The 26132-nt window shown below is 47.4% G+C and overlaps 1 protein-coding gene across 1 annotated transcript in view; it reads right to left on the bottom strand.

Moving 5' to 3' along the window:
• GNL3L (G protein nucleolar 3 like) overlaps positions 1-26132 on the bottom strand; it is a 47346-nt gene that overhangs the window by 4721 nt on the left and 16493 nt on the right. Inside the window, exons 6-14 of the mRNA XM_069209362.1 lie at positions 24866-25001; positions 24253-24356; positions 23612-23756; positions 23284-23371; positions 13911-14088; positions 13686-13828; positions 7802-7938; positions 7399-7544; positions 3738-3915 (exon numbers count right to left, since the gene is read on the bottom strand). Coding sequence (XP_069065463.1) covers positions 3738-3915; positions 7399-7544; positions 7802-7938; positions 13686-13828; positions 13911-14088; positions 23284-23371; positions 23612-23756; positions 24253-24356; positions 24866-25001 — 1255 coding nt within the window. The remainder of the gene's footprint in view (positions 1-3737; positions 3916-7398; positions 7545-7801; positions 7939-13685; positions 13829-13910; positions 14089-23283; positions 23372-23611; positions 23757-24252; positions 24357-24865; positions 25002-26132) is intronic.

Below are 26132 nucleotides of genomic sequence, written 5' to 3'. Positions count from 1 at the left end.
ATTGTTGTATTCTTCCTTCATGTGGAATTAAATACTTCTCATCTTTCATAAAAGGAAGCTTTTGGCTGGACAATGATTTATTGCTGCTGCTATGCACATTTTGAGTTGAGAGGCTGTGTTCACTAATCTGTATCCACATCTCCCGTCCCCACCCGAGCCATGGACTGATCGACCACAGCTACCACTTAGTGTGAAGGGCAGAAGGGGTACTTGGCCCAGTTGCTCAGAATCCGTAGTAAGCCGAGACCCCAGAGTATCAGGAGTAAAAGGCCTCACCACCCATAGTTTGGCCCAGCAGCCCTGCATCCCCTGGCCCTCTGAACGGGGTTCTGACACCCCACATAAAGACTGAGCGGTCACATGTAACAGATAATCATCTGCCTTCATATCTGGGACATGCGAGGGAGACCTTTGAGCATGTAAGTGGGTGTTGCACATGGGCGCGTAGATTTTGTGAAATGCAGACCTCATCCTGCCGCAATATGGTGTGCTGTGCCTTTGTATATCGCTCCCTTATTTATGACCAGAGAGTATTCACGAAAACAAAAAACGCGTCCGTGGGCCAGTGATTGACACGTTTTTTAACCTGGTATTTTTCATTATTTGTGGTTTGTTTTTAAAAATTGTTTCTCATTCATTATTTGTGCTTTTTATAAAGTGCTTTCCTATTTTTATTTTTTTATTATTATTAAAACCCTATCCCTGGTAGTGCTTTGTCGGTTCATCGTGTTTTTACAAGCAGTGCTGTATTATACCAACTCGATCACTATTAAGGTTTTCTCCACAAGAGCAGAGAGCATCCTGTTTGGTTAAGACATTTCACAAAGGTAATATTTATTGGCACCGACTTGTGAGTCTGGTTCACCAGGCGTACAGTTCATGAGCTTTGACTTATCAACTTCACGAAGAATGCAGCGACAAGTCTGGTCTGGGTGGGGCCCACCTTCAGTACAAGTTGTCTCTGCTAGCGACTGATCATTCCTCATGCTGGGAGGGGCAGACCGTGGAGCAGAGCTTGTCCGGCTCTGAACTCCAGGCAGTGTTCCTCATCCCGCGCATCTACAGAACGTGGGAAGTGGTCTCTGCTCCATCTCCTGCGCACTGCACCAGGTCCTGCTGGTTGTGGGGCACCATCCGCCAAGCCTTCAGCAGGTAAAGGCAGATCACCAGTCAGGGCTCACAGAGCAGCATGGCTGAGAGCTGCAGTCGGGGCTCGTTATGTGGGTTGCATCAAAGGAAAAGCTCTCTGGAACTGAGATGCTAGAAAATGCAGTTTTACGCTTCCAGATATGAAAACCAGTGCATCGCTAGTGAGTGGCTTTGCAGGACTGGAGTTAATCTCTTCCGTCCCCCTTAAACACTGCTGACGAGTGAGACATGGAGGTTTCGGATCCAGTGCGTGCCGGGCCAGCTCACTTTGCAGGCCTCCTGTAGCAGCTTCTGCTCAGTTGGAAGGTTTGTGCTGGGACTAGTCCGGCTCTGTCCTGCCAGTTCGCTAGTCTACCCTCGAGGTGAACGGAAACTCCCCTTGAGCCGAGGAGCAAGCGAAACCGACCAGGACTCATCGGGGAAAGGATGAACCTAGACAAGGTACCTGACAGCTTTTTGGCCAGGATCAAAATGTCTCTCTTTTCAAAAGGGAGGGCTGAGGAATTCCATAAATGTAATCTAGAAACTGATGCTGGTAGACTCCGGACAGACGCTCCTTGACTCCTACCCGAACTAACTTTGGAAGCGAGTATTTTGAACTTTTCTATAAAACTTTTTGTTTTGCTCCTTAGAAAGTTTCCTTCCACGAAGATCTCAAACCAGAAAATCTACAAGTAGTTTTCCATGTGAGACCGACTGAGAAAAGCGGTGCGCGACTGTTGTGACCAGTGCTTGAAATGGGAAAATTAAATTAAAGAAAATTTCTGAGAAGTGCCAGTACTCTCCCTCTCAAAATAAAAAAAGTGCCGGTACTCAGTACCGCACCGTACCGGCCCATTAAAAGCACTGGTTGTGACTATACCAGAAGGTACAGCCTGCGTGAGTTCACAGCAGTTTCCAGGGGACACCCCACCCCCCAATAGTATCTGTTATCTCCTCCGATGCACCAGAGAAGCACATGGAGCAGGTTACTTGTATAGCTCAGAAACTTGACTTCTCTTTGTACTAATTCTATAACTCAGATTTTAGAAATGCCAATTCACTTTTGGGCACTGAGTGACACCCGTTTGCGCACAAGGTTTTGTGAACTGAAACATTTTATCCTAGAAGGGGGTGTAATCTCAGGGCGATCACAAGGGGGCGCATTCACAGCCTCGATCCTTCTGCCCCCCCAAGCACAATCTGCGGGGAGGGGGCAGCTTTGGGAATGAATGAAAAATCTATGTAAATGTGAACACAAACACTGATTTCCGAAGTCATTCTTCATCTGATGGGTCAAACCCCTAATTGTGTGGTAATACCAGCACACGCAGTTATTGCACCCCAGAGTATTGGTAATTCCGGGTACCGTATTACTACTACAAGATTACCCACCCCAGCACCTAAAACACCATCACCTGCACAAGTTTGTAGCCCAAGCAGTGTACACTCAGCAGTGATCGGAGTGTTGATGAAGCGCTAGCCTCGGGGGGGGGCTGGTCCTGTGCGCCCCGGGGACCCCGTCCAAACCGCTCCAAGCAACTCCTCACATGAGCTCCACCTGTCGCCCCGGAAGGGACCGGCTAACAATCCAAGAGCGAAGCAACCACGGGGAGCATCTGGTGCCCTGAAGTTACTCACCTGCAGCAACAGCTTCACGGCTGGGCGCCTTGAGGCCCTGGCGGGTGAGTGGTGCGCTTTACGAGTGTGTGAGTGATTGATGCCAGAATCAGGAGCACACACCCCTCACCGCTCCATACACCAGGCACCGGCTGCAGGACTGTCCATGAAACTGCAGGGTCTGTCGGGGCAAAGCGTCAGAGACCCCCAACTCTGAGGGCAGCGCCTTATTTCCATCTCAGGACATACAAATGGGGTTTTCTTTAAAGAAATTCATTTTTTTCTTTCTAGAAAATACTTTTTATTAGAAAAAAAAAAACTACCTCGCTGTGAGTACATCAGTGCCCGTTAGTCTGGGGCGGGTGGAGGTGAACCTCCCCTAGAGAGATCTTCTAGTTAACGAAGCGCTACCTGTCCAACCCCTCCCGGCACACTGACCCCTCCTTGGTGCCTAATCCGGTGCTAGAGCCTGATGTGCGCCATCGGCCCCAACCCCTCAGATCTCCCAGCTCAGCCTCCCCGGGGCACCACAGACAGACCATCTGCAGCTTTATTTACCGCCTTAAAGGGGAGGGAGGAGAAAATCTAAGGTGTCACTGAGCACCTAGCACAACTCTACATCCTTCCTGGAACACCGCCCCCAAACATGACCATTTGGGGTTCAGTAAGACCCTAATGCGTCTAATGTCCAACACCTGACAAGCCTTTGCACCGAAATGTTTAAAAAAATACAACTACTGGAAAGCTGGGAAATGGTCTTAAATGAAACACGTTCCTAGAACCTGCTAAGAAGACGTCACTTAAGAGAAAACCCAGAACGTTCTGCAGAGAGAAAGAGGCGCCATATGACTGCGCCCTGTGCCATGAACCCGGGGTCTACCCTGCAGCTCAGTGTGCATATCAGACGTAGGGCCTGTGGCCTTGAATCAAGTCTATCTCCCGTCCGTACCAGGACTCCTTCCAGCCCTGGACCTGGGATGAGGTCTCACCTGCGCGTTTCTGCATCTTCCTCCGTTTCTTGCCTGCGGCCCGCAGCCCCTGGCCCTGCTGAAGGGGGTCCATTGCCCAGATCTCCTGCAGATTCGGGGCTCGAGGAACCACTCGCCCACTCTCCGCCTGCGGCCTGCTCTTCTGACTGTCTCTGATCTCCACCGTCATGGAGTCAAACTGGAAGCGGGGGGGGGGGGGGGGGGGGGGGGGGGGAGAGGGCAAAGGACAAAATAAACATTTGCTCATCAGAGGCAGGAATCAAAAACAGACCAGTGTTCACCAGCGCATGTCCCTGAGAACCAGAAGCAACACCTGCCCCAACAGGAGTCTGCCCAAACCAGTTACCACCACCCCTAGCTGGTGTCCATGCAACGCAGACGTGACACCTACTCCTGGGGTCCCTACAAACAGGACGCAACGCATGCCATCAACTCCTATCTGTACAAACCAGTTACCACCACCCCTAGCTGGTGTCCATGCAACACAGACATGACACCTACTCCTCCTGGTGTCCCTACGAACCGGACGTGACGCATGCCCCCAACTCCTATCTGTGCAAACAAGTTACCACCACCCATAGCTGGTGCCCATGCAACACAGACATGACACCTACTCCTCCTGGTGTCTCTACGGACCGGACGCGACGCCTGCCCCCAACTCCTATCTGTGCAAACCAGTTACCACCACCCCTAGCTGGTGTCCATGCAACGCAGACGTGGCACCTACTCATGGTGTCCCTACAAACAGGACGCAACGCATGCCATCAACTCCTATCTGTACAAACCAGTTACCACCACCCCTAGCTGGTGTCCATGCAACACAGACATGACACCTACTCCTCCTGGTGTCCCTACGAACCGGACGTGACGCATGCCCCCAACTCCTATCTGTGCAAACAAGTTACCACCACCCATAGCTGGTGCCCATGCAACACAGACATGACACCTACTCCTCATGGTGTCCCTACGAACCGGACGTGACGCATGCCCCCAACTCCTATCTGTGCAAACAAGTTACCACCACCCATAGCTGGTGTCCATGCAACGCAGACGTGACACCTATTCCTCCTGGGGTCCCTACGAGCCGGACGTAACGCCTGCCCCCAACTCCTATCTGTGCAAACCAGTTACCACCACCCCTAGCTGGTGTCCATGCAACGCAGACGTGGCACCTACTCATGGTGTCCCTACAAACAGGACGCAACGCATGCCATCAACTCCTATCTGTACAAACCAGTTACCACCACCCCTAGCTGGTGTCCATGCAACACAGACATGACACCTACTCCTCCTGGTGTCCCTACGAACCGGACGTGACGCATGCCCCCAACTCCTATCTGTGCAAACAAGTTACCACCACCCATAGCTGGTGCCCATGCAACACAGACATGACACCTACTCCTCATGGTGTCCCTACGAACCGGACGTGACGCATGCCCCCAACTCCTATCTGTGCAAACAAGTTACCACCACCCATAGCTGGTGCCCATGCAACACAGACATGACACCTACTCCTCCTGGTGTCTCTACGGACCGGACGCGACGCCTGCCCCCAACTCCTATCTGTGCAAACAAGTTACCACCACCCCTAGCTGGTGCCCATGCAACGCAGACATGACACCTACTCCTGGTGTCCCTACGGACCAGATGTGACGCCTGCCCCAAACTCCTATCTTTGCAAACAAGTTACCACCACCCATAGCTGGTGCCCATGCAACGCAGACATGACACCTACTCCTCCTGGTGTCCCTACGAACCGGACGTGACGCATGCCCCCAACTCCTATCTGTGCAAACAAGTTACCACCACCCCTAGCTGGTGCCCATGCAACGCAGACATGACACCTACTCCTCCTGGTGTCCCTACGAACCAGATGTGACGCATGCCCCCAACTCCTATCTGTGCAAACAAGTTACCACCACCCCTAGCTGGTGCCCATGCAACGCAGACATGACACCTACTCCTCCTGGTGTCTCTACGGACCGGACGCGACGCCTGCCCCCCAACTCCTATCTTTGCAAACAAGTTACCACCACCCATAGCTGGTGCCCATGCAACGCAGACATGACACCTACTCCTCCTGGTGTCCCTACGAACCGGACGTGACGCATGCCCCCCAACTCCTATCTGTGCAAACAAGTTACCACCACCCATAGCTGGTGCCCATGCAACGCAGACATGACACCTACTCCTCCTGGTGTCCCTACGAACCGGACGTGACGCATGCCCCCCAACTCCTATCTTTGCAAACAAGTTACCACCACCCCTAGCTGGTGTCCATGCAACGCAGACGTGACACCTACTCCTGGGGTCCCTACGAACCGGACATGATGTATGCCCCCCAACTCCTCTCTGTGCAAACCAGTAGCTCCGACTTCCAAATGTCAAGTCTATCTGTGCAAACTCTTGAAATCTGGAGCATTCTTCCACAGCATCATTGGGAAAAACGTAAACAAATGAATATTAACCATTAAAAAAATGGGATGAGTCATCAGAAAACCTGCTCTGCCCAGGCAGGAGTAAAGGAAACAAGGCGCGCTGGACCTTGGGTGGATGGCGACACAACTCTCTTCTGCCATCCAAGGTCATTACAAACCAATGGGGTAACCCAAATATCTTAGGATGTGGGACAATATGTTACATAAAACAGAATGGTCCTAACAGAAAAAGTAACATTCTTTAACAAAACTAAAGAAGAGCGATTTCCACACAGACAACATTTAAACTACATACTAATCCTCAATATCATATAAGCGAAAATAAAAACACCGGAGATGAATGAAACTAATCATAACATCCCATACATACATAATAGACAATTGTAAAGTAGTCACGGTTGCTCGCTTAAACGGGCAAAGAATGAAAGAAAAGTGCTCGTCCAAAAAGAAGTCAGAATAATACAATTTTCACACTTAAGAGAAAGAATCTCAGCGCACACAGGCAGCTCCATCAACCCTGCCCAGTGTCACGCGAATCAAATTATTCTCCATAGGCTGTGGGATGACGAACTACTCAATCCTTTCCCACACAGGGAAGATGTTCTAATCCAGGCCAAAGTGTTAAGATACTGTTGACGTTTCGGCCCACTGAAGATCTGGGTATTCAAAACCTATGGCGGGGTCTTCATCAGGACAGAGTGAACGGGTCCACCTATGTCCTCCGCGCCTCCACTGGTCAGACCAGGAGCCGACGACATATACACTGAAGTGCCCAAGAGGGGTACAGGAGGACAGGTAGACAGGGGACACCACCCCTACCCATCCATAGTACACAAAACTCTAACGATGCAGAAAAGCAGACTCTATCTGCAGAATACAAAAACCCGTCCAAAGGATCCACGTACACACTGTAAAGGCCACAAAGTTACTCCTCTGCCAAAATGCAGAATTCCTCTGCCTCACAAGAACGAACATTCGCTTTAAAGGGGAATGCGCTGCTCACTTGCTACAATGCACGTTGTTCCACAAGTCCACCAAAGGCGGGCATGAAGGGACCCTCTACCAGAGCCGTCTTAGCAAACTTAGGTCATCTGCTGTTTCCATCCCTGGAGCACTCGCATGAGTCGCCAGATTGTGGCAGGCGCTGCCCTGTGGCCTCACGGACTGTGAAAGGTCTGGCTTACGCAAACCTTACCAGTACAGGAGCTGGGAAACTATCTCACCTCTGTGCCTCGAGCCTCGTCCATGACTTCCTCTGCTTCATCGCTGAGCTCTGGTTCCTCTGCCTCCTCGACTTCGATGTCCTCCACACCTCCGCTGGTCAGACCAGAAGCCTCCATCCCTATCCCTTCGGGCACAGATGCCATTTCTAAAACAGAAGAAAATGTTCAAGAACAAGTGAAGTTCCTGGTTACAACTCCTCTCCAACTACGAATGTTCTAATTCACTCAATCATGGCAGGTTTTCACACTGAATATGAATGAATGAATGAATGAATGAATCATGCAAGCCCGCACATCTTAGTGTAGGTGGCTGGACTATCGGGATTTGGGTGCTAGAGGTAAGAAAGTGCTGTACGTGCCAAGGGCCACTATCCAGGTGAACCATCTTGTGTCGGCTACTCACGTGACAGTGCGTCCAGGTTCCCCTTCTCCAGCGCCTCGAAGTCGAAGGCTTTTCCCATTTCCGTCACTATCTCAGCGCTGATGTGCGCGGGCAAGGTGTGCGTCTCTGGGGGGTGTGTGAAATAGCTGATCTTACCGCTGGAAGGGAGAGAGACTGGCACAATGAGCAGCATCGCAGACTGCTGTATGATCACCCACAGCACTACTTGGAACAACAGGTGCACAAATACATTCACCACAAAACACTAAAGGGCCAGATGCACGAAATTCCTATTTTGCATTTCCTAAATAGCGAATCCTGAGAAGTCGCTATAGAGGAAATGGAATGTACAAAAACAGAGATTTCCTAATAGCGATTCCTACAGACTAAGCCTAAAGGCCCGTAGTTACAAATGGTTTTGCATTTCAAAAGCTCCGATTTCATAATAGGAAATTTCAAATTATGAAATGCAACCCCAAGGGGGTCTATGGGCCTATGGACCCCCTTGATGCACCCCAAAAAAAGTGTTGCACATGTAAAGCATGTAGGAGACAGGTTCAGTTTACAGTGTACACCTATGGTGTGGCACCCTATGCTGAGTCCAGGCGACCCTTAGTGATGGTGAATAGGTGTCCAGATAGCAGAAGCTCTCTAGGGGTAGCCGAAGCGAGCAGCTAAAGCTTATCCAGGAGGACTGTAATGCCCCTCCAATACTACAGTAGTCAGACAGTAACCCACTCACAAGACAGAACCACACAAGTGTTGCAAAATAAAGGATACTTTATTACAGCACTGCTACTATCTCCCTTTGGAGATATCTACACAAAATAACCATCAGAAATAGCAGAAAAATATACCTGCCCTAAAGGAGGGCGAAACCATATACTAAAAAAGTGGAATGTGAAAGTGGGACTCCAGCCAAGGTAAGGGTGGTAGTTAGCTAGGGGCAGTTAGGAACACCAGAGGTAAGTACCGAAAGTGAACACAGCAACCAGGATTAAGTCAGTTACCCACCCAGGTGTCCCGTAGGCTAACACAGAAAACAGTGGATGGAGTTGTGGAATTCAGGACCATTCTCAGCGGACCCCGAGGAAACCAGCAGACAAGAGGATGGATGGAGAGTGCCCCTACCCTAGAATACCCAGAGGACAGGAGTACCTACACCAGGGACCCAGGTGTAGAGGGAAGAAGGGACTCTCTCTGAAGTCTGTGGATGCCTCGGATTGTCCAGCTGCTGTCACGACCTGTGAACCAGGCCGGTGGAACCCAGGAACAGATTCCAGTTGTGGAGGACCTACAAAGGAAGGGGGCAAAGTCCAATACCCACAGAACTACCCAGGTGGTGCAAGTGGCAATGCCCACCCTGCTGAAGATGAAGTTCCTGCAAGTCGGTAAAAGAAATTCAGCTGCAGGGTCCAGAAGCTGATGAAGATCCCAGGAGTCTCCTACAAGCTGTCCCTCGACAGTCGCCGGATTACAGGAGGGTCAGTGACCAGAGAGGCCCCCAACAAGCACTGGCAAGTGCAAATAGGAGCAAAAGAGGAGTATGCAAAGTTGTGGGGATCAGCAAGGTCCAGGAGACTCTACCCAGAAGGGTGGAGTCAGAGCTGGCCCTCAGCATGCAGGAAGACCAACAGAAGTCGATTGAGCCCCCACAAGTGACCCACAAGCTCCGGATGCAGGGAGTGACAAGGAGGCCTTTCCAACACAGCAAAAGAGAAGTACCACATTGCAGGAACTCCGGACAGGAGCTGATCTTCGGTTTGCAGAGTGCTGGGGGCTTCTTGGAGATGGAAGATCTCCCGGAGCGCAAGTCAACAAGCCTTGGTAAATGCAACTGTCGAGGGGCACAGGGTGCCAGTCCAGTGGCAAGAGCAAGGGTCTCCCAACTTGGATAGAAGACAAGCAGGACCCAGGCGATGCCACAGACTCACCAACTGTGAAGCAGGATCTTCGGATGCTCAGGGACAGCAGACCCCACCAACCAGCCGACAATGCCTTGAGGTGCCTGAGGTTGCAGGGGAGTAACTCCTTCACTCCAAGGGAGATTCCTTTGTGCTTCCTGGTGCAAACAGAGTCCTTGTGACCGTGGAGGATGCCCAGCCTTGGATGTTGCGGAATTCTTGCAGGATCTGGAGAAACAGGAGCCTTCCCACCAGAGACAGACTTGTTCGGGTCCAGGCAAAGCCCAGCAGCAGTTCCAGAGGCCAGGGGCAGAAGATGTCTTGCAGAGAGTTCCTTGTAGTCTTGCTTGATGAATATGAGGACTACCCCTTGGGGGGAGCCCTTAAGTAACCCTAAAAGGGTTATTCACTCTCTGAAGTGACCCACCTATCAAAGGGGGTCAGGGACGTCATCTAAACCAACGAGATGCTCCCAGGGGTCTCTGCACATTTATTTTCACGAAGGCAGAATCAAGTGATCAACTAGCAGAACTCTGGACACTTCCCTGGGGGGAGCTGGACAAGGGGGGTGGTTACCTCCCTGTACTTTGTGTAGTTTCATGCCAGAGTGGGAACACGGGGTTCTTGAACTGGTGAATACCAAATTATGCAAGGAGGGCACCAAATGTGCCCTTCAAAGCAGTCTAGTGGTGCTCAGAGGCCACCCCAACCCACTGCAGCCCTTAGACACCTTATACACAGGGAGAGGTGGTCACACCTCTCCTTTGGAGGAAATCCTTTGTTCTGCCCCTCCGACCTGCACATGGCTCGTCAGCAGGAGGGCAGAACAGTGTCTGGGGTCAACACCAGCGCGGGTGGGCAGCAGGACCCTGTAAGGCTGCACAAGCAGACCTGGGGAATCCCATAGGGAACCCACAGAGTCAGGGATGCGGAATTCCTATCACCCGACGCCCGGGACATCTTGTTTGGGCTCAAGAGCAACATGTTTTCATGTTTATTTTGTCCTTTGGACAAGTAGGCCCAACTCCCTGCAGCACAAACCCTTTGGCTGCCAATTTACAGAGACTGGAACTGTCTGCAGTTGAGGTAATGCATGTCCGTATGTTAATGGTGTTCGAACTTGTATTTACGGTTCATTAATGAAAAGCCTTCATTAGTAGAGTGCGGGCTGTTAATAAATGTTTTAAGGTCACACTGCAATACTGACAGTGGTTCCAGTAAAAAAAAAAAAAAAAGTGTTCATAGATGTTTGATATGTTTAACGATAGGAGGCCAATGCATATGTTTGCAGAAGCTTGTCAGCAAGAGTGAGGATTCTTTGCTTTTAAAATAAAACGTTCAGAAAAAATACAACCAGGAAAAAAAAGTTTTGCTACTGTGAAACTTTAGATGCTATTTCTTTGAAGCGTCATTTAGTAAAATGTGGTGGTGTATGATAGTATTTCCAAAAAATATTCTTAATGGAAAATCAGTGTAACCATTTCCAGCAAGATTATGGGAAGCATGAAAATAAACAAGCACTGACAAAGCCAACCGATCCGACTTTTTGTGTTAGTCTTTTAGTTTAGTCAATGCGTGTCTTGTTTTGACATGGCTTTTGTAACACTTTATTGTTGTGGGAGCTGCAGGACCTCACCATTGTAACAAACACTGGCAAAAACAAAACGTTTTTGATCTCTAAAAGCAGACGTTGCTACCAGTGGCATAATAAAGGCTCCGCAGCCGCCCTCCAGGGGACCCCTTCAGCACAGCACCTGCCCTGAATGAGTCTGGAGAGACGGCCCCTCCATGTTCTTTGCAAAGGGGTCTCCTCCAGTTATGTTACACCAGTGATTACCACTGTAGTTCCTGACACTGAACAAAACTACTTTGTGTGCCATTATGCTCCTTGTGGAAGAGCAGAATGCGATCACTCACATTAGCCAGCCGACAGAGAGAGAAATAGAAGAATAATAAAAACAAAATGTCTTTGTTAAATCCAGACTTAATTAGGGACCCAATTCTTAAAGAAAGTCACAAAAGTGCACCCATAGTATATGTCTTTGAATTAGTGGCTTTCATGAATTAAGAAGTATACCAGGAAATCGTACTATAAAATATGTAACTTTTTTTTAGCATGGGCAAATATGCATGTATAGATTTGCTCATGTGAATATCTATTGAGTGTTTATAAATTCACTTTACCTCCAACCACTTTTTCCCAAACCTGGAAGAAGTTCAACTTCTGCTATTGTCAGGAGTACATTTCCAACTTTATTATTATGGTTAAAGATTAGAGAAGAGCTGGTGAAAGTCCTTAAATCATGCAAGTTAGTAGGTTTGCAGACTCCTGCCCTGGAACGACTGCTTACTCCAGCCCCAGTATGTAGATCTGTGGAAAGGTGGCAAAATTAAGAAATTGCTACAGTAGGGATTGAAAATGAAAGTATTCGAGCCCTACTGTAGTAGTAGCTCTGGCATAATCAGAGCTCCTACATAACGAGATTGCTCCCTAATTGTTCACCGCACTACTTGGCACCAAAGGGACAAGTAGATTGTTTTTATAGGACAAGTAGATTTAAGAAGCAACCTGTCCCATGGACAAGTAGATATTTTATAAAATTCCACACCCCTGAGAGTACAGGTTATCATGCTACTAACACTGAAATCAGTGTAGTTGCATGATTCCAACATGTTTAATACCAAACATGCCTAGGTTCGGAGTAGTCATTATGTAGTTAAACCACTTATGTTGAGCAGTGCCCACTACGTACCTTAAGATGGCTTCCTCACACTTTGTGTCCAGGAATTGGCCTGGGATCTGTAGAGGTGCCCTGCTCATGCAGGGGTACTCTCACACTTACAGTCATACACACTGCCCTTGGGCTGAAGGGCCTACCAGAGGGGTGACTTATAATGCCTAAGTGAAGTGGTTAGATCTGGGAGTGAAAGGGTGCATGTACCTGCAAGGAACCTGTAATATTGCATGGAATTCTGAAAATTAGACCATGAAATCATCTTTTTATGTGTGTCGGCAACCTGTGCGTGGACCCACTGGGAGCTGCAAAAACGTCTTAAGGGACGTGACACCAGAAACCACTATAAGGGGGAATGTTCATATCCAGGGAAGAAGAGACGACAAAGCTTGGCCTTTGATTGGGTGGCTGGACACAGAGGGAAACAGCAGCTTATCGCCTACCTACTGCTCGCGAGAAGGTGCTCCGTCTAGGGAGCCGCTGCATTTACTCCACAGGACAATGGATGCTGACGGAGCCACCAGTGGTAGTAGGACGGCCCTAACACCCCTCACCCCAGAGCTCCTTCCAGATCAGGACAGATGCTCAATGACTTACTGCAAGGACCAGCCAGTATCGCCTGTACCACGGATGGTTATCACCAGGTCCGCCGCAGGTATCTCGGCACACTTGGGCACTGCTGCGTAACCTGTTCACACAGGTCCAGAGTTTGCCAGAGATGGCCTCTGGGTACAGATCGAGTTCCCGCAATCTGCAGGTCGTGCCCCCACAGAGCTCCAGAGACCAGCCGGGTAGTACGTCTGCGCAAGTACATCTCGCTGCACAGACTGCTGGAGTGGCCTCAGCGTATCCAGACATGCCTTGCTCGGCACTGCATCGTACACTTTCATAGCATGAATAATATTTATTTTTTATGATTATTTTTTGATATTTCATGTGTGTACATGTTTTATAGGACATTCTATAATAAACATCCTAAAAGAAGGTAATCGCTGAACTTAAATACTACTTTTCCTGGGTTTCGACGTCAGACTTCTTGATAGTAAACATTTACGCTTCTCTTGAGTAGACATCTAGACTTCACAAGGTCTTGATGTCTTCTTGCTCACCCTTTCTCTATAACTTGGAGCACTTGCTCTGCAGACCGTTGGGCAGAGAGCTGGAACCCACCCAAATATGCACTTGTGTACTTTAAAGGGATCCCTACTTCTACTGTCGCTCTTCACAGGTGGCTGCAGCTAAGTGACTTCTCTGCAGGCCTCTTACTTGGTCCAGTCGGTCAGGACGGTCTTGGCTGCCTTCTCGTGGTCAGGAAGCCCTCCCTTCCGCAGCTTCCCTTGCCTCTTAGACAGCAGGGCCAGGAACTCCATGGTGTTCTGGAAGTCGGGGATGTTGTAGTGCTGCATGATCTGCGAAGACAAAGCGGACGGTTTAGCAGGCACCGACTGCCTCAGAAAACAAATAATCGCTTGGTCGCTGTCAAACCCATACCTGCTGCTTGTTGCAGCGTCTCAGGATGGCCTCCACAGGCCCCACCGGGTCCACCAGCTGCTCGATCTTCACACAGTTGCGCAGGATCATGGCTGCATCAGAGGTGGAGGTGGCCATGACAATACCGGGGCAGTCCAGGAGTTTGATGTGCTTGTCCAAGTGCACCTGCTGGAGACATCTGGGAGGAAACGGACACAAGAAACGTGAAGCAAGATTAACGTATATGGGTGTGAACACACACATGACTCCAATTTTGTCTACAAAGCTTGAACGACTGGTGTTCGAAAGACTAGGACTCCAAATGGGGCTTGAATAGTCCTCTTTGTGTAGACAGCTGTTTCTAGGTCAGGGGGCTCCAGCCTTTTCCGTAACAAGAGCTACTGATGTTCCATGAAACTGATCGAGATATTATTAGTGCAGTATTACCAGCCATTTCAGACTAGATTACATTACTGTCGCCATATTTAAGATATCTATCCCCTCGGTGCATCGGGCATGCTTGCCAGCAGTAATGTACACAAGGCTTTGTCGATCTGGAATGCCTCTACAGGAGTAATACATATACAGCCGTTGCTGCAATTTCTCTTGCACCAAGGTCATAACATTTGTAAAACGTCTCCCCAGTGCCACATAATTCATCACTCAAATATCAGATGTTAATATATTTTGGAAAGTTAGCCATTTACTGGTGGGGGTGACGGTCCTCCACCCTAGCGGAGGAGCTACCGCTGATGACTTCTGAAAACAAATGTATTTTCATCTCAAATAAACACTCAATTTAGTTTTTTATATATTCATTCAACCAAGCAAAAGCTTCTAGTTTAGCATGCCGGGCTGTACACAGGTGAAGTATTTACAAGTAGCGGGAGAGCCAATCATTGGAGAAACCTGTTCAAGACAAATAGATAATTCTAGTGTTTCTTCTTCTCTGGTGCCATGTGTGAACACTTACTCAATACAGCAGGGCTTTGCTGGTTATGTTGCCAAGCTACTGACCAGGGCTGAAGACTAGATCTGTTTATTATGAAAAGCTATAAGTCAGCGGGCCTGACTTATTTATTGTGAATTTTTTTTTAAAGTCACTAGGCTTAAGGGTGGATTGTTGTTCTAGTCAAATCTGAGAGCTATTCTGTTAGGTGGAATCTCACAGGGTTTAGTGTTGTAACTCTTCTTGCTAACTGTGGGATTAGTTTGTGCTGCAATAATCCTTGTTAGACCCTCTTAGAAGAACTCGTATTTTGCTTTGCCAACTGTATTGTTGATTACATTTCTAATTTTGTGATTGTAGGTCCGATGGTTGCCTTGTGGGAAAGTTCACGCTTAATACAGTTGGCCTGAGTTGGTTATGGTGACAAGTCAAAGATAAAAAGGTACAGGCCTGATTGGTTCACTGTTAACTATTATGCCAATATCCATTTAACCGTGGAAATCATGCTGTACCATAGAAGGCGATGGGTTTGGTGCTCTATGTCTCCTGTGCTGTATCCTGGGGATATAATATTTTCATTGTAATAATCGTTTTTAGGTCCTTTTGAGAGGGGTTGTATATTATTTTGCCAACAGTATTTTTTTTTCATATTTGCAATTTTACAACTGTATGCATGATGGCTGCTTGTGTATCTGCACTTCGGTGGTCCTGTGTTGGTTACGCTGTCAAATCAATGGCACTGGAGTTATTGGTTCATTGGGGAAAGTTATACAAGATTTCATCTGTTTATTTGTAAGAGTTATGAGAAAGCCAGTAGGCCTGACTTATTGTGACAAGCATGTATTAAAAGGCAATGGGGTTTCAACAATGGATTGTAATTCACTGTGGTCAAGCCCGGGTCCAGGTGTTTGGTAAATGCGATCTCACTGATTACGTGAGTAGGCAAGGGTTTTGTTGTTGTGACCGCGCAAACTAACTCATTAGGCCCTCTGAGCAGGTATTTGTGTACATATTTGTAGTTTCATAACTTGGGAAAGCTCATGCTCAGTACGGCAGGTGTGAGCTGGGTACGACGACAAGACAATGATAGTTCAGTGGGAACGGTTATGCCAGATGCCATAGTTCTGAAACTTTTTATACAGGTTAAAACAAAGGCAAAAAAAATAAAATACAAAAGGCATCCTTTGGTTATTATTAAACACACGTGTTAAAGCCGATCGGATGTTAATGGTGGATAGTTGTGTTGTTTTACGCCTCAGACAGGCATTTTGTTACACAAAATCTCGCAGGTCACCTGTGTAGGCAAGGATTTTGGTGTTGGTAACCTCATGACAAACCCCCGGGGTTAGAAGATTAGAATGATCTGTGCTAGAATCTCTTCTGATGGTCTGACAGGCCAGACCATCACAGCTCACCAGCGTGAGAACAGGCTGGTTGCTTGCTGTTCATTTAATCTGCAGTGCACCACATCCCGGGGTGGCCACAACACCGTCATGGAATGATACTGTCCACAGTTTCACTGTTTTGATATTCCAAGATGGCCAACACATTAGTTCTAAACATGATGGCTGCTTCAAGGCAATGAAACACCTTGTACTGCACCATTGCAAGACGGTAACTGGCTGCTGTATGTGATTTGTTTTGTCTCTGCAGGCATCTTCCAGCCACGTTAGGCAGCAGTTTTATAACTGAATTCTTTTAATTTGTCTTGCATTTTTTGCTGAGTTTGTGTGTGAGTTTACTGTGGTTGTGTAAGTGAATGAATACAAGGATGAGTTGGAGGATGAATGGACACGAGTGCTAGAATGAGTGACAGAGTGAGCATGTACCACTACTTCTTGTGTGCCTAAACCCATCAGTGACTTAGGAGGCACTTTCATGTAAATGCCAGACCTACTGGCATTGCCAAGGCTGATTATGGGAAAGGTGACAACTCTACACCTCAGTCATATCTCAATGATAAAATTAGGATTATGTAGCCAATCCTATGAAGCGGTGGGTAATGAATACTCAAAGTACCTCTGTTAGAACAGCCACCGCTCAATAAACAATTAGAAACGCAAAGCCTGGAAAAGAGAGATGTGACACACATATATATATATATATATATATACACACAGATATATATAGATGGAGAATGTCACTTACCCAGTGTACATCTGTTTGTGGCATGTTGCGCTGCAGATTCACATGCTGTGCACAGTCCGCCATCTGGTGTTGGGCTCGGAGTGTTACAAGTCATTTTTCCTTCGAAGAAGTCTTTACGAGTCACCGGACCGAGTGACTCCTCCCTTTCGGCTCCATTGCGCATGGACGTCGACTCCATCTTAGATTGTTTTCCCCGCAGAGGGTGAGGTAGGAGTTGTTAAAGTAAGGATACTAGAGGTGCCCATGCAATGGAGTAAATGTGTATGTACATAGAGTATTAAAGTCAAAAGTATTTACATATATACAATTTCAATGCAACTAATACGGCTACAGGCTCCCGGGGAGGTGGGAGGGCGCATGTGAATCTGCAGCGTCTCATGCCACGAACAGATGTACACAGGGTAAGTGACATTTTCCGTTCGATGGCATGTGTAGCTGCAGATACACATGCTGTGCATAGACTAGTAAGCAGTAATCTCCCCAACAAGCGGGGGCTTAGCCTGTAGGAGTTGAAGTTGTCTGAAATAATGTTCTCAGTACAGCCTGTCCTACTGTGGCTTGTTGTGTTGCTAACACATCTACACAGTAATGCTTAGTAAATGTATGGGGCGTAGACCAGGTGGCTGCCTTACAAATCTCTGTCTTTGGTATATTACCAAGAAAAGCCATTGTGGCACCTTTCTTTCTAGTGGAGTGTGCCCTTGGTGTAATGGGTAATTCTCTTTTAGCTTTAAGGTAACAGGTTTGAATGCATTTAACTATCCATCTGGCAATGCCTTGTTTGGATATAGGGTTACCGGCATGAGGTTTTTGGAAAGCTACAAACAATTGTTTCGTTTTACAAAATTGTTTAGTTCTGTCAATGTAATACATTAGCGCTCTTTTCATGTTTTTTTTTATGTCTAATGTATGTAATGCCCTTTCTGCTACTGAGTCTGGTTGTGGAAAGAAGACTGGGAGTTCCACCGTTTGGTTTAGATGGAATGGTGATATGACCTTTGGTGAAAATTTTGGATTTGTACGGAGAACCACTTTATGTTTATAAATTTGTATAAAGGGTTCTTGAATAGTAAACTCCTGTATTTCACTAATTCTTCAAAGTGATGTGATGGCTATTAGAAAGGCTACTTTCCAAGTTAGAAATTGGATTTGACAAGAATGCATGGGTTCGAATGGTGGGCCCATGAGTCGTGTTAATACAATATTACGGTTCCACGAAGGTACTGGTGGTGTTCTTTGGGGTATGATTCTTTTTAGTCCCTCCATAAAGGCTTTAATAACTGGGATTCTAAAAAGCGATTTGTATGTGTAATCTGCAAATAAGCAGATATTGCAGTGAGATGGATTTTAATGGAAGAAAAAGTTAGATTTGACTTTTGTAAGTGTAGTAAATAACTTACAATGTTTTGTGTGGAGGCGTCTAATGGCATCATTTGATTAGCCTGGCAGTAGCAAACAAACCTTTTCCAGTTGTTTGCATAACAATGTCTTGTTGTGGGTTTTCTTGCTTGTTTAATGACCTCCATACACTCTTTTGAAAGGTTTAAATATCCGAATTCTAAGACTTCAGGAGCCAGATGGCTAGGTTGAGCGATGCTGGATTCGGGTGTCTGATCTGTTGTTTGTGTTGTGTCAACAGATCTGGTTTGTTTGGCAGTTTGATATGGGGTACTTCTGATAAGTCCAACAATGTGGTGTACCACATTTGGCGAGCCCACGTTGGTGCTATAAGTATTAGTTTGAGTTTGTTTTGATTCAGTTTGTTGACCAGATAAGGAATGAGTGGGAGAGGGGGAAAAGCGACCAGCTGATCCATAGAGCATTGCCCTTGGACTGAGGGTGTGGATACCTGGACGCGAAGTTTTGGCATTTTACATTTTCTTTTGTTGCAAATAGATCTATGTTTGGTGTCCCCCAGCGGTAGAAGTGATCCTGTAGAATCTGGGGATGTATTTCCCATTCGTGAGTTTGCTGGTGATCGACTGAGATTGTCGGCTAACTGATTTTGAATACCTGGTATGTATTGTGCTATCAAGCGAATGTTGTTGTGAATTGCCCAATGCCCAATTTTTTGTGCTTAGAGACACAGCTGTGACGAGTGTGTCCCCCCTGTTTGTTTAGATAATACATTGTTGTCATATTCTCTGTCTTGACAAGAATGTGTTTGTGGGCTAGAAGTGGCTGAAAGGCTTTTAGTGCTAGAAATACCACTAGCAGTTCTAAGTGATTTATGTGGAGTTGTTTTTGCTGACTGTCCCATTGACCTTGTATGCTGTGATTGTTCAGGTGTGCTCCCCACCCAATCATGGAGGCATCTGTTGTGATAATGGCGTGACGCACTGGATCTTGAAAAGGCCGCCCTTTGTTTAAATTTACAGGGTTCCACCATTGAAGCGAAGAGTGTGTTTGGCGGTCTATCTACACTAGATCTTGGAGTTGACCCTGTGCCTGCGTCCATTGTTTTGCTAGGCACTGCTGTAAGGGCCGCATGTGTAGCCTTGCATTTGGGACAATGTCTATGCATGAAGACATCATGCCTAGTAGTTTCATCACAAACCTTACTGTGTAGTGTTGGTTTGGTTGCATGCTTGATCTTACATTTTGGAACGACTGAACTCTTTGTGGACATGCAGTGGCGATTGCTCTTTGTGTGTTGAATGTTGCTCCCAAGTATTGTTGTAGTTGGGATGGTTGTAGATGTGATTTTTGGTAATTTATAGAAAACCTTAGTTTGTGTAGAGTTTCTAGGACGTATTGCGTGTGAATTTGACATTGTTGCTGGGTGTTGGCTTTTATTAGCCAATCGCCCAAATATGGGAATACGTGCATGTGCGGTCTCCTTATATGAGCTGCTACTACGGCTAGGTATTTTGTAAATACTCTGGGGGCTGTTATTCCGAACGGTAGCACTTTGAATTGATAATGTTTGCCTTGTATTACAAACCTGAGGTATTTCCTGTGAGATGGATGGATGGGTATGTGGAAATACGCATCCTTGAGATCCAGTGTGGTCATGTAGTCCCCTTTTTTTAGTAAGGGAACTACGTCTTGAAGTGTGACCATATGGAAATGATCTGATTTGATGAAGAGATTCAGTGTTCTGGGATCTAAGATAGGCCTTAATGTTTTGTCCTTTTTTGGGATAAGGAAATACAGGTAGTAAACGCCTGTTCCTTTCTGGTGATAGGGTACTAGTTCTATGGCTTGTTTTTGTAGCAGTGCTTGGACCTCTATATGTAACAGGTCTAAGTGTTGTGGAGACAATCTGTGCGGTTTTGGTGGAACATCCGGAGGGAATGTTGCGAATTCTATGCAATAAACATGTTGGATAATTGATAGGACCCACGTGTCTGTGGTAATGTGTGTCCAATTGTGGTAGTATTTGGTTAGCCCTCGCCTCCCCCGGCCCCCCCACCCCCAACGGTGATAAGTGTTGGGGTAGTATGAGATTGAAGTCACTGTTTGCTAGGGCTTGGTTTGGCGGGCTGGAATTTCCCTCTTCCTCTTGGGAATTGTCCTCTATAGGAACCACGAAACCCCCCTCTTTGGTATTGTTACTGGTAGGTGGGTTTTGTTTGGGAGGTGGATGGTTCAGATGTCTGTTGCCAAAACCCCACTCTAAATTGTGGTTTCCTAAAAGTGCCTCAGAATTGTGGGGAGTAGAGCGCCCCCATGGCTTTGGCCGTATCTGGTTTTTTTTTTCATCTTCTCGATCGCAGTATCGACTTCCGGCCCAAACAACTGATATTGGTTAAACTGTATATTTAGTACCGCCTGTTGTATTTCTGGTTTGAATCCAGAACTTCGCAGCCATGCATGCTTTCGAATCGTTACAGCCGTGTTGACTGTCCGTGCTGCTGTATCTGCAGAGTCTAATGCAGACCGTATTTGATTGTTTGATATGGCCTGTCCCTCTTCAACTGCTTGCTGGGCATGTTTTTGGTGTTCCTTGGGCAAATGCTGGATGATGTCTTGCATCTTGTCCCAGTATGCCCTGTCTTAGCGTGCAAGTAGGGCTTGCGAATTTGCAATTCGCCATTGATTGGCTGCTTGTGATGCCACTCTCTTGCCCGCTGCGTCGAACTTTCGACTCTCTTTGTCAGGTGGTGGGGCATCCCCTGATGATTGCGAGTTCGCCCTTTTTCTTGCAGCCCCCACAACCACTGAGTCCGGAGTGAGCTGTTGCATTATAAACACTGGGTCTGTCAGGGGTGGTTTATATTTCTTTTCGACCCTCGGCGTGATAGCTCTTCCCTTGACAGGCTCTTGGAAGACCTGTTGTGCGTGCCTGAGCATGCCTGGCAGCATTGGCAGGCTTTGATAGGATGCGTGGGTGGATGCCAGAGTGTTGAAAAGGAAGTCATACTCCACTGGTTCAGAGTGCATCGTTACGTTGTGGAACGTAGCTGCCCTGGCTAGTACTTGCGGATATGCTGTACTGTCCTCTGGTGGTGAAGGCCTGGTTGGATAACACTCTGGGCTGTTGTCCGATATAGGTGGGTCGTATAGATCCCAGGGATCCACATCATCTTGGGTCATCCCAATAAGTGTGGGTGACTGCGCCATCGGTGTACCCACTGGTGACAAGTGTGGTGAATGCAGTGGGGATGGTTGTGGTGAGACTTCTGGTGGTGGTGACTTGCCTCTAACCACTTTGGCTTTTGGTTGCATTTCTGATGCTTGAAAGGCTAGTTTTCTTTTAGAATTGAGTGGAGGGATGGTCTGTTTCTTCCCTGTATCCTTCTGGATTTGTAACCTTTGTTGCGTTTGGTCAGGTTATTCTACATCCAGATCTTGCTCAAATCTATGCCTTTCTTTGAGCTGCATCGAAAGCCCTTGCTCCTCAGTGTATGATGATCGTTTCGGCTCCGAAGACGTTTTTTTCGGTACCGAAATTCCTAATGTAATTGTCTTTTTCGGTTCCGAGGAGCTTTTTTCGGGGCTTGCTTGACTCGACAACTCGATGCCGAAATTGTTTGGTGCCGGAATCTCGACTGGAGTCGGATGTCTTTGGCAACTCTTTGGCCTTTTTCGGTGCCGATGTTATTTGGTCACCTTCTTTTCTATGGGTTGAGCAATGGCCTGCTGTCAGTGGCGTCCCCGTGGCCTTGAATTTTTTGGTGTGACCCTGGGTTTGGGACGGGGCAGGTTTACTCACAGTTAGTTGCACCGTCGAGGGTCGTTCACCGTCGGATTCATCCGAGTCAATTTCTTGGATGGAGATTCTTTCTTCCTCCTCGACGTCGAGATCTTGTTTCGGCTGCAACACCATTTGTAGTCTTCTTGCGCGTCGATCTCTCAAGGTTTTCTTCAATCGAAACACTCGGCAAGCTTCACAAGTATCCTCTCTGTGTTCGGGCGACAAACACAGGTTACAGACCTGGTGCTGGTCTGTATAAGGATACTTGGCGTGACACTTAGGACAGAAACGGAAGGGAGTCCGACCTGGCCTTGATGAAGAGTGGAGGCCCCGAAGGGCCGCCGAAGCGGTCTTGATGTTGGTGCCGATACCCTAAAACTAAACCAGTACCGAACGAGAACAATACCGACAAATTTTCGATACTTAGCTAACTTTCCCGATTCGAAATACGGAGCGAAGAGGAACACGTCCGAAACCGATGGCGGAAAGAAAACAATCTAAGATGGAGTCGACGCCCATGCGCAATGGCGCCGAAAGGGAGGAGTCACTCGGTCCTGTGACTCGAAAAGACTTCTTAGAAGAAAAACAACTTGTAACACTCCGAGCCCAACACTAAATGGCAGGAACAGTGCATAGCATGTGTATCTGCAGCTACACATGCCATCGAACATATATATATATATATATATATATATATATACACATATATATACACATATATATATATATACATACATACATACATACATACACACACACACACACACCTACCCCACCTCCCTCCGGGTAAAGGGAGATTAGGACCAGATCATACATTGAAATGGTAAGAGGAGAAGAGGAGATTTAAGGAGGATGCACAGACCTAGGCAAACATGAACAAGATTAAAATGAATACACAGGACAGGAAAGGGAGATTACAACAAGTACACACACAAACACACACTAATGGTAAAGAATGATAGCTTGCCCGATGGTGTACGGTCTACGCGAGGAAGATTGTAAAAGGGAAATCCACAGATTTATAGAAGGCGATGAACACTGTCAACTATTTGCATCCCTAAACGCAGCCCCCCCCCCAATCCACGCCAGGACGCCCTTGCGGTGACAGTGCACTTTACAAATACACATACCACAACATACTGGTTCACCCCACTTACTTGGTGATGCCGGGGGTAGCTCCCACGTTACAGGCTCGGGCACGCTTCAAGCTGTTAATCAAACTGCTTTTTCCCACATTGGGAAACCCTGTAAGAATGTCACAACCAAGAAGTCAGTCAACATGTACCCCAGGTCTGCCGGTCACACAAGAGAGAATGCGTTTTGAACGATAGGGGCAGTATGATCCAATGCAGGGAGCAACAGCTGTGACAATGTCCCTCATAAACATGCTTGCTTCCTAAGGCAGAAACAGCTTCTCCTAGAGATCTCAGCTACCCAGCTCCTGGGAGTCTTCCAACCCTACCCCACAGTGCCCCGCTGCCTCACCTACGACCCCTACGGTGATAGCCGTCTTGATGTCTTGGTTCCGGCAGTAGTTCCCCAGTAGCTTCATCAGGCAATCTGCCCCGATGCAGGCTCCGGAGCTCAGCAGGTCGGCAGAGGCCTGGCTCACCGGCACCCGGCTCTGTTGCTAAAGGAAAGAAATCAAAGGTTTGCAGTGAATTTCACAAATCTGGAAGGAACTGGCGTTGGTGATAAGGGATACGGGGCAAGGGAAGCGCCTGCCACAAATACGAAGGGCATGTCAGAAGGGTGTCCCACAGTGACCACAGAAGTAAGGATAGCTAATGAAGGGTGAAGAAAGAACTCAGACAGGCTGCAAACCTAGTCACAAGAACCCACAACTGGTGCTCGCACAGTTGTAGTAGAGTTTGCTTTCTACACTCCTGGTTGGTAAACCCTAAGTGGTTAATCGAGGGAGGAAAGTCTTTTCCAAGTTGCTCGCTAGTAAAGTTACCGAAATAGAGAAGAGGTAGGGAAGGCGTGCCTGGTGTCCCACAGTGCAATGCTGGGGCATGGATCATCTCTTGTTCCAGAGCAGAAATGTTCCATGCTAGAACCTGTCCCGATACAGGTGCTAAGGCACGGTGAGGGCAAAGGAACCACGGTCTACCGCCTATACTCACCAGGTTCTTATTCTGCTGCTGTGTGGAGGCCTTGAAGGCCACGGTGGGGAACTCGTTGCGTAGATACTTCAGCCACTTCTCCACAATCTCTTTGGAAACCAGGTCTGGAGGGAGAATAAAAGAAAAGGAGAAAGTCAGGATTGAGTTAGTCTAATTACGAGATGACAAAAGATTGAACTCTGGAGGAACCAGATTTAGAAGTCACAGGAAAGAAAGGTTGTCCTTCACCAATGCGGAATATTATCAGACTTCTGGTGCTGGGGCTGACGGCAATGCCCACAAGTCCGTGAGTCCCTCTTTTAGTCTCCTACGAGTGGAAATTGAACAAGCAATCATCCCTGGTATGAAGTAATGATACTGGGGGTCAGAGGACAACTCATTCTTGCAGTATCTCTCTTTCACGCCCAGCTGTTGGTGCCAGGCCTGAATTGTCAAATATTCATTCAACATAATATCCTAAAGTGCATCCCGTCCCACCCTTCCTTAGGCCAATGACAGTGAAAGGGGGCAGTGTATTTGCAGACTTGTGCAACAACAAGGAGGAACCTTAGACATTACTTCTCCAATCGCTGCTGATTCAAAAGCCCAGGCCAATTCCAAGATGCCTACTTACCAATTTTATTCAACACCAGGACAAGTTTCTTGTCGGTTCCCGCTTGCACCACAGCCTGCTCCACCTGAGGACAGCGGCAGCCTTGGGGGTCCCGGGCATCCAGGACTTGTAGAATCACATCAGCTGCCTCCACCACCTACAGGACACAGAGCGGAGATCTTTAATCAGTGTGCACACCTCTTGTTCTTCACGTGGCGAATGCACAATACTTCCACTAGTGCCACTGACGTGAACACTGTAAACCGCAAAAAAAAACAACTCAAAAGTACGGAACGGAGATGTGGGTCAAATAAAACACCGGTGGTAATAGTAAAACAACTTATTATTGATAAACTGGCACCAACATTCCTGGCACAGACCAGATTTAAGCAAGTTGGGTGAGTCTCCAGCAGCCACCCCAGTAACTGCTGTACAATGCTTTAGTAATCATGTGTCCTGCAAGCCAAATCTATCATGGAACTCTCTACAAAATATGAAAGCAGATCCTCTATTTGCTGCTCGGGTCAGCATCCTTTGCAAGCTCCTGCACTTGGCCAGATACTTGGATTTTTTCAAAAAAATATTACAGCTATTTTTCGAACGATGATTACTTCCCTGCTCCTCCTCTTTCCCCCCACAACACCCCCTCCCTCCACAACCACCTTTGCCAGCGTTACTAGGCCCCCTGGCCAGGGGATGTATGTGGGAGAATGTGTACTCCAGGTTGAAAGCAATAAAAACATATTTGAACCATACAAGATTACAGTTATTGGTGAAATTTTGCAAGTCTACAACCAATTTCCTAGGCATCCTCAGATAGCACAGAAATAAAAGGCTCAACTCAAGACAAACTCTTCTCATGTACTAGTGACCCCAATGACCTCTCCAGTACATCTGTCTGCCTCGACTGCAGTCAGTGACCCTGAATCCTAATTTGTGGGTTCCCGAGATATCAAAGTTTGTCTGAGTTACACATTAAGCTCTAATTCCAACTGGAAATAGTCCTATCTTTGGATCCAGTGGGGGCACCAAGTGCAGTAGATGTTTGCTGACAGCAGTCATTTTGAGAACCATCCCCAACGTTTGGAACAGCGAGAGCATCAACTGGGTACTGACTCACTTCTTTATCTGTTTCGTCAAGAAATAACTTACTCAGGTGGTTCCTTACCTGGTCACCTGCAACTGTGCCTCAACTAGACACCAATTATCAGACCCCAGAAGCCTGGTAAAAGTTGGCACCAAGAGGCAGGTATAGGGTGGAGAGACCTGTTTACCAGCCGGCTAGAGC

This window comes from Pleurodeles waltl, chromosome 10 (assembly GCF_031143425.1).
Source record: "Pleurodeles waltl isolate 20211129_DDA chromosome 10, aPleWal1.hap1.20221129, whole genome shotgun sequence".
Taxonomy (NCBI): Eukaryota; Metazoa; Chordata; class Amphibia; order Caudata; family Salamandridae; genus Pleurodeles; species Pleurodeles waltl.
The sequence above is the reverse complement of the archived record's forward strand: the minus strand, read 5'-3'. Positions and strand labels throughout refer to the sequence as shown.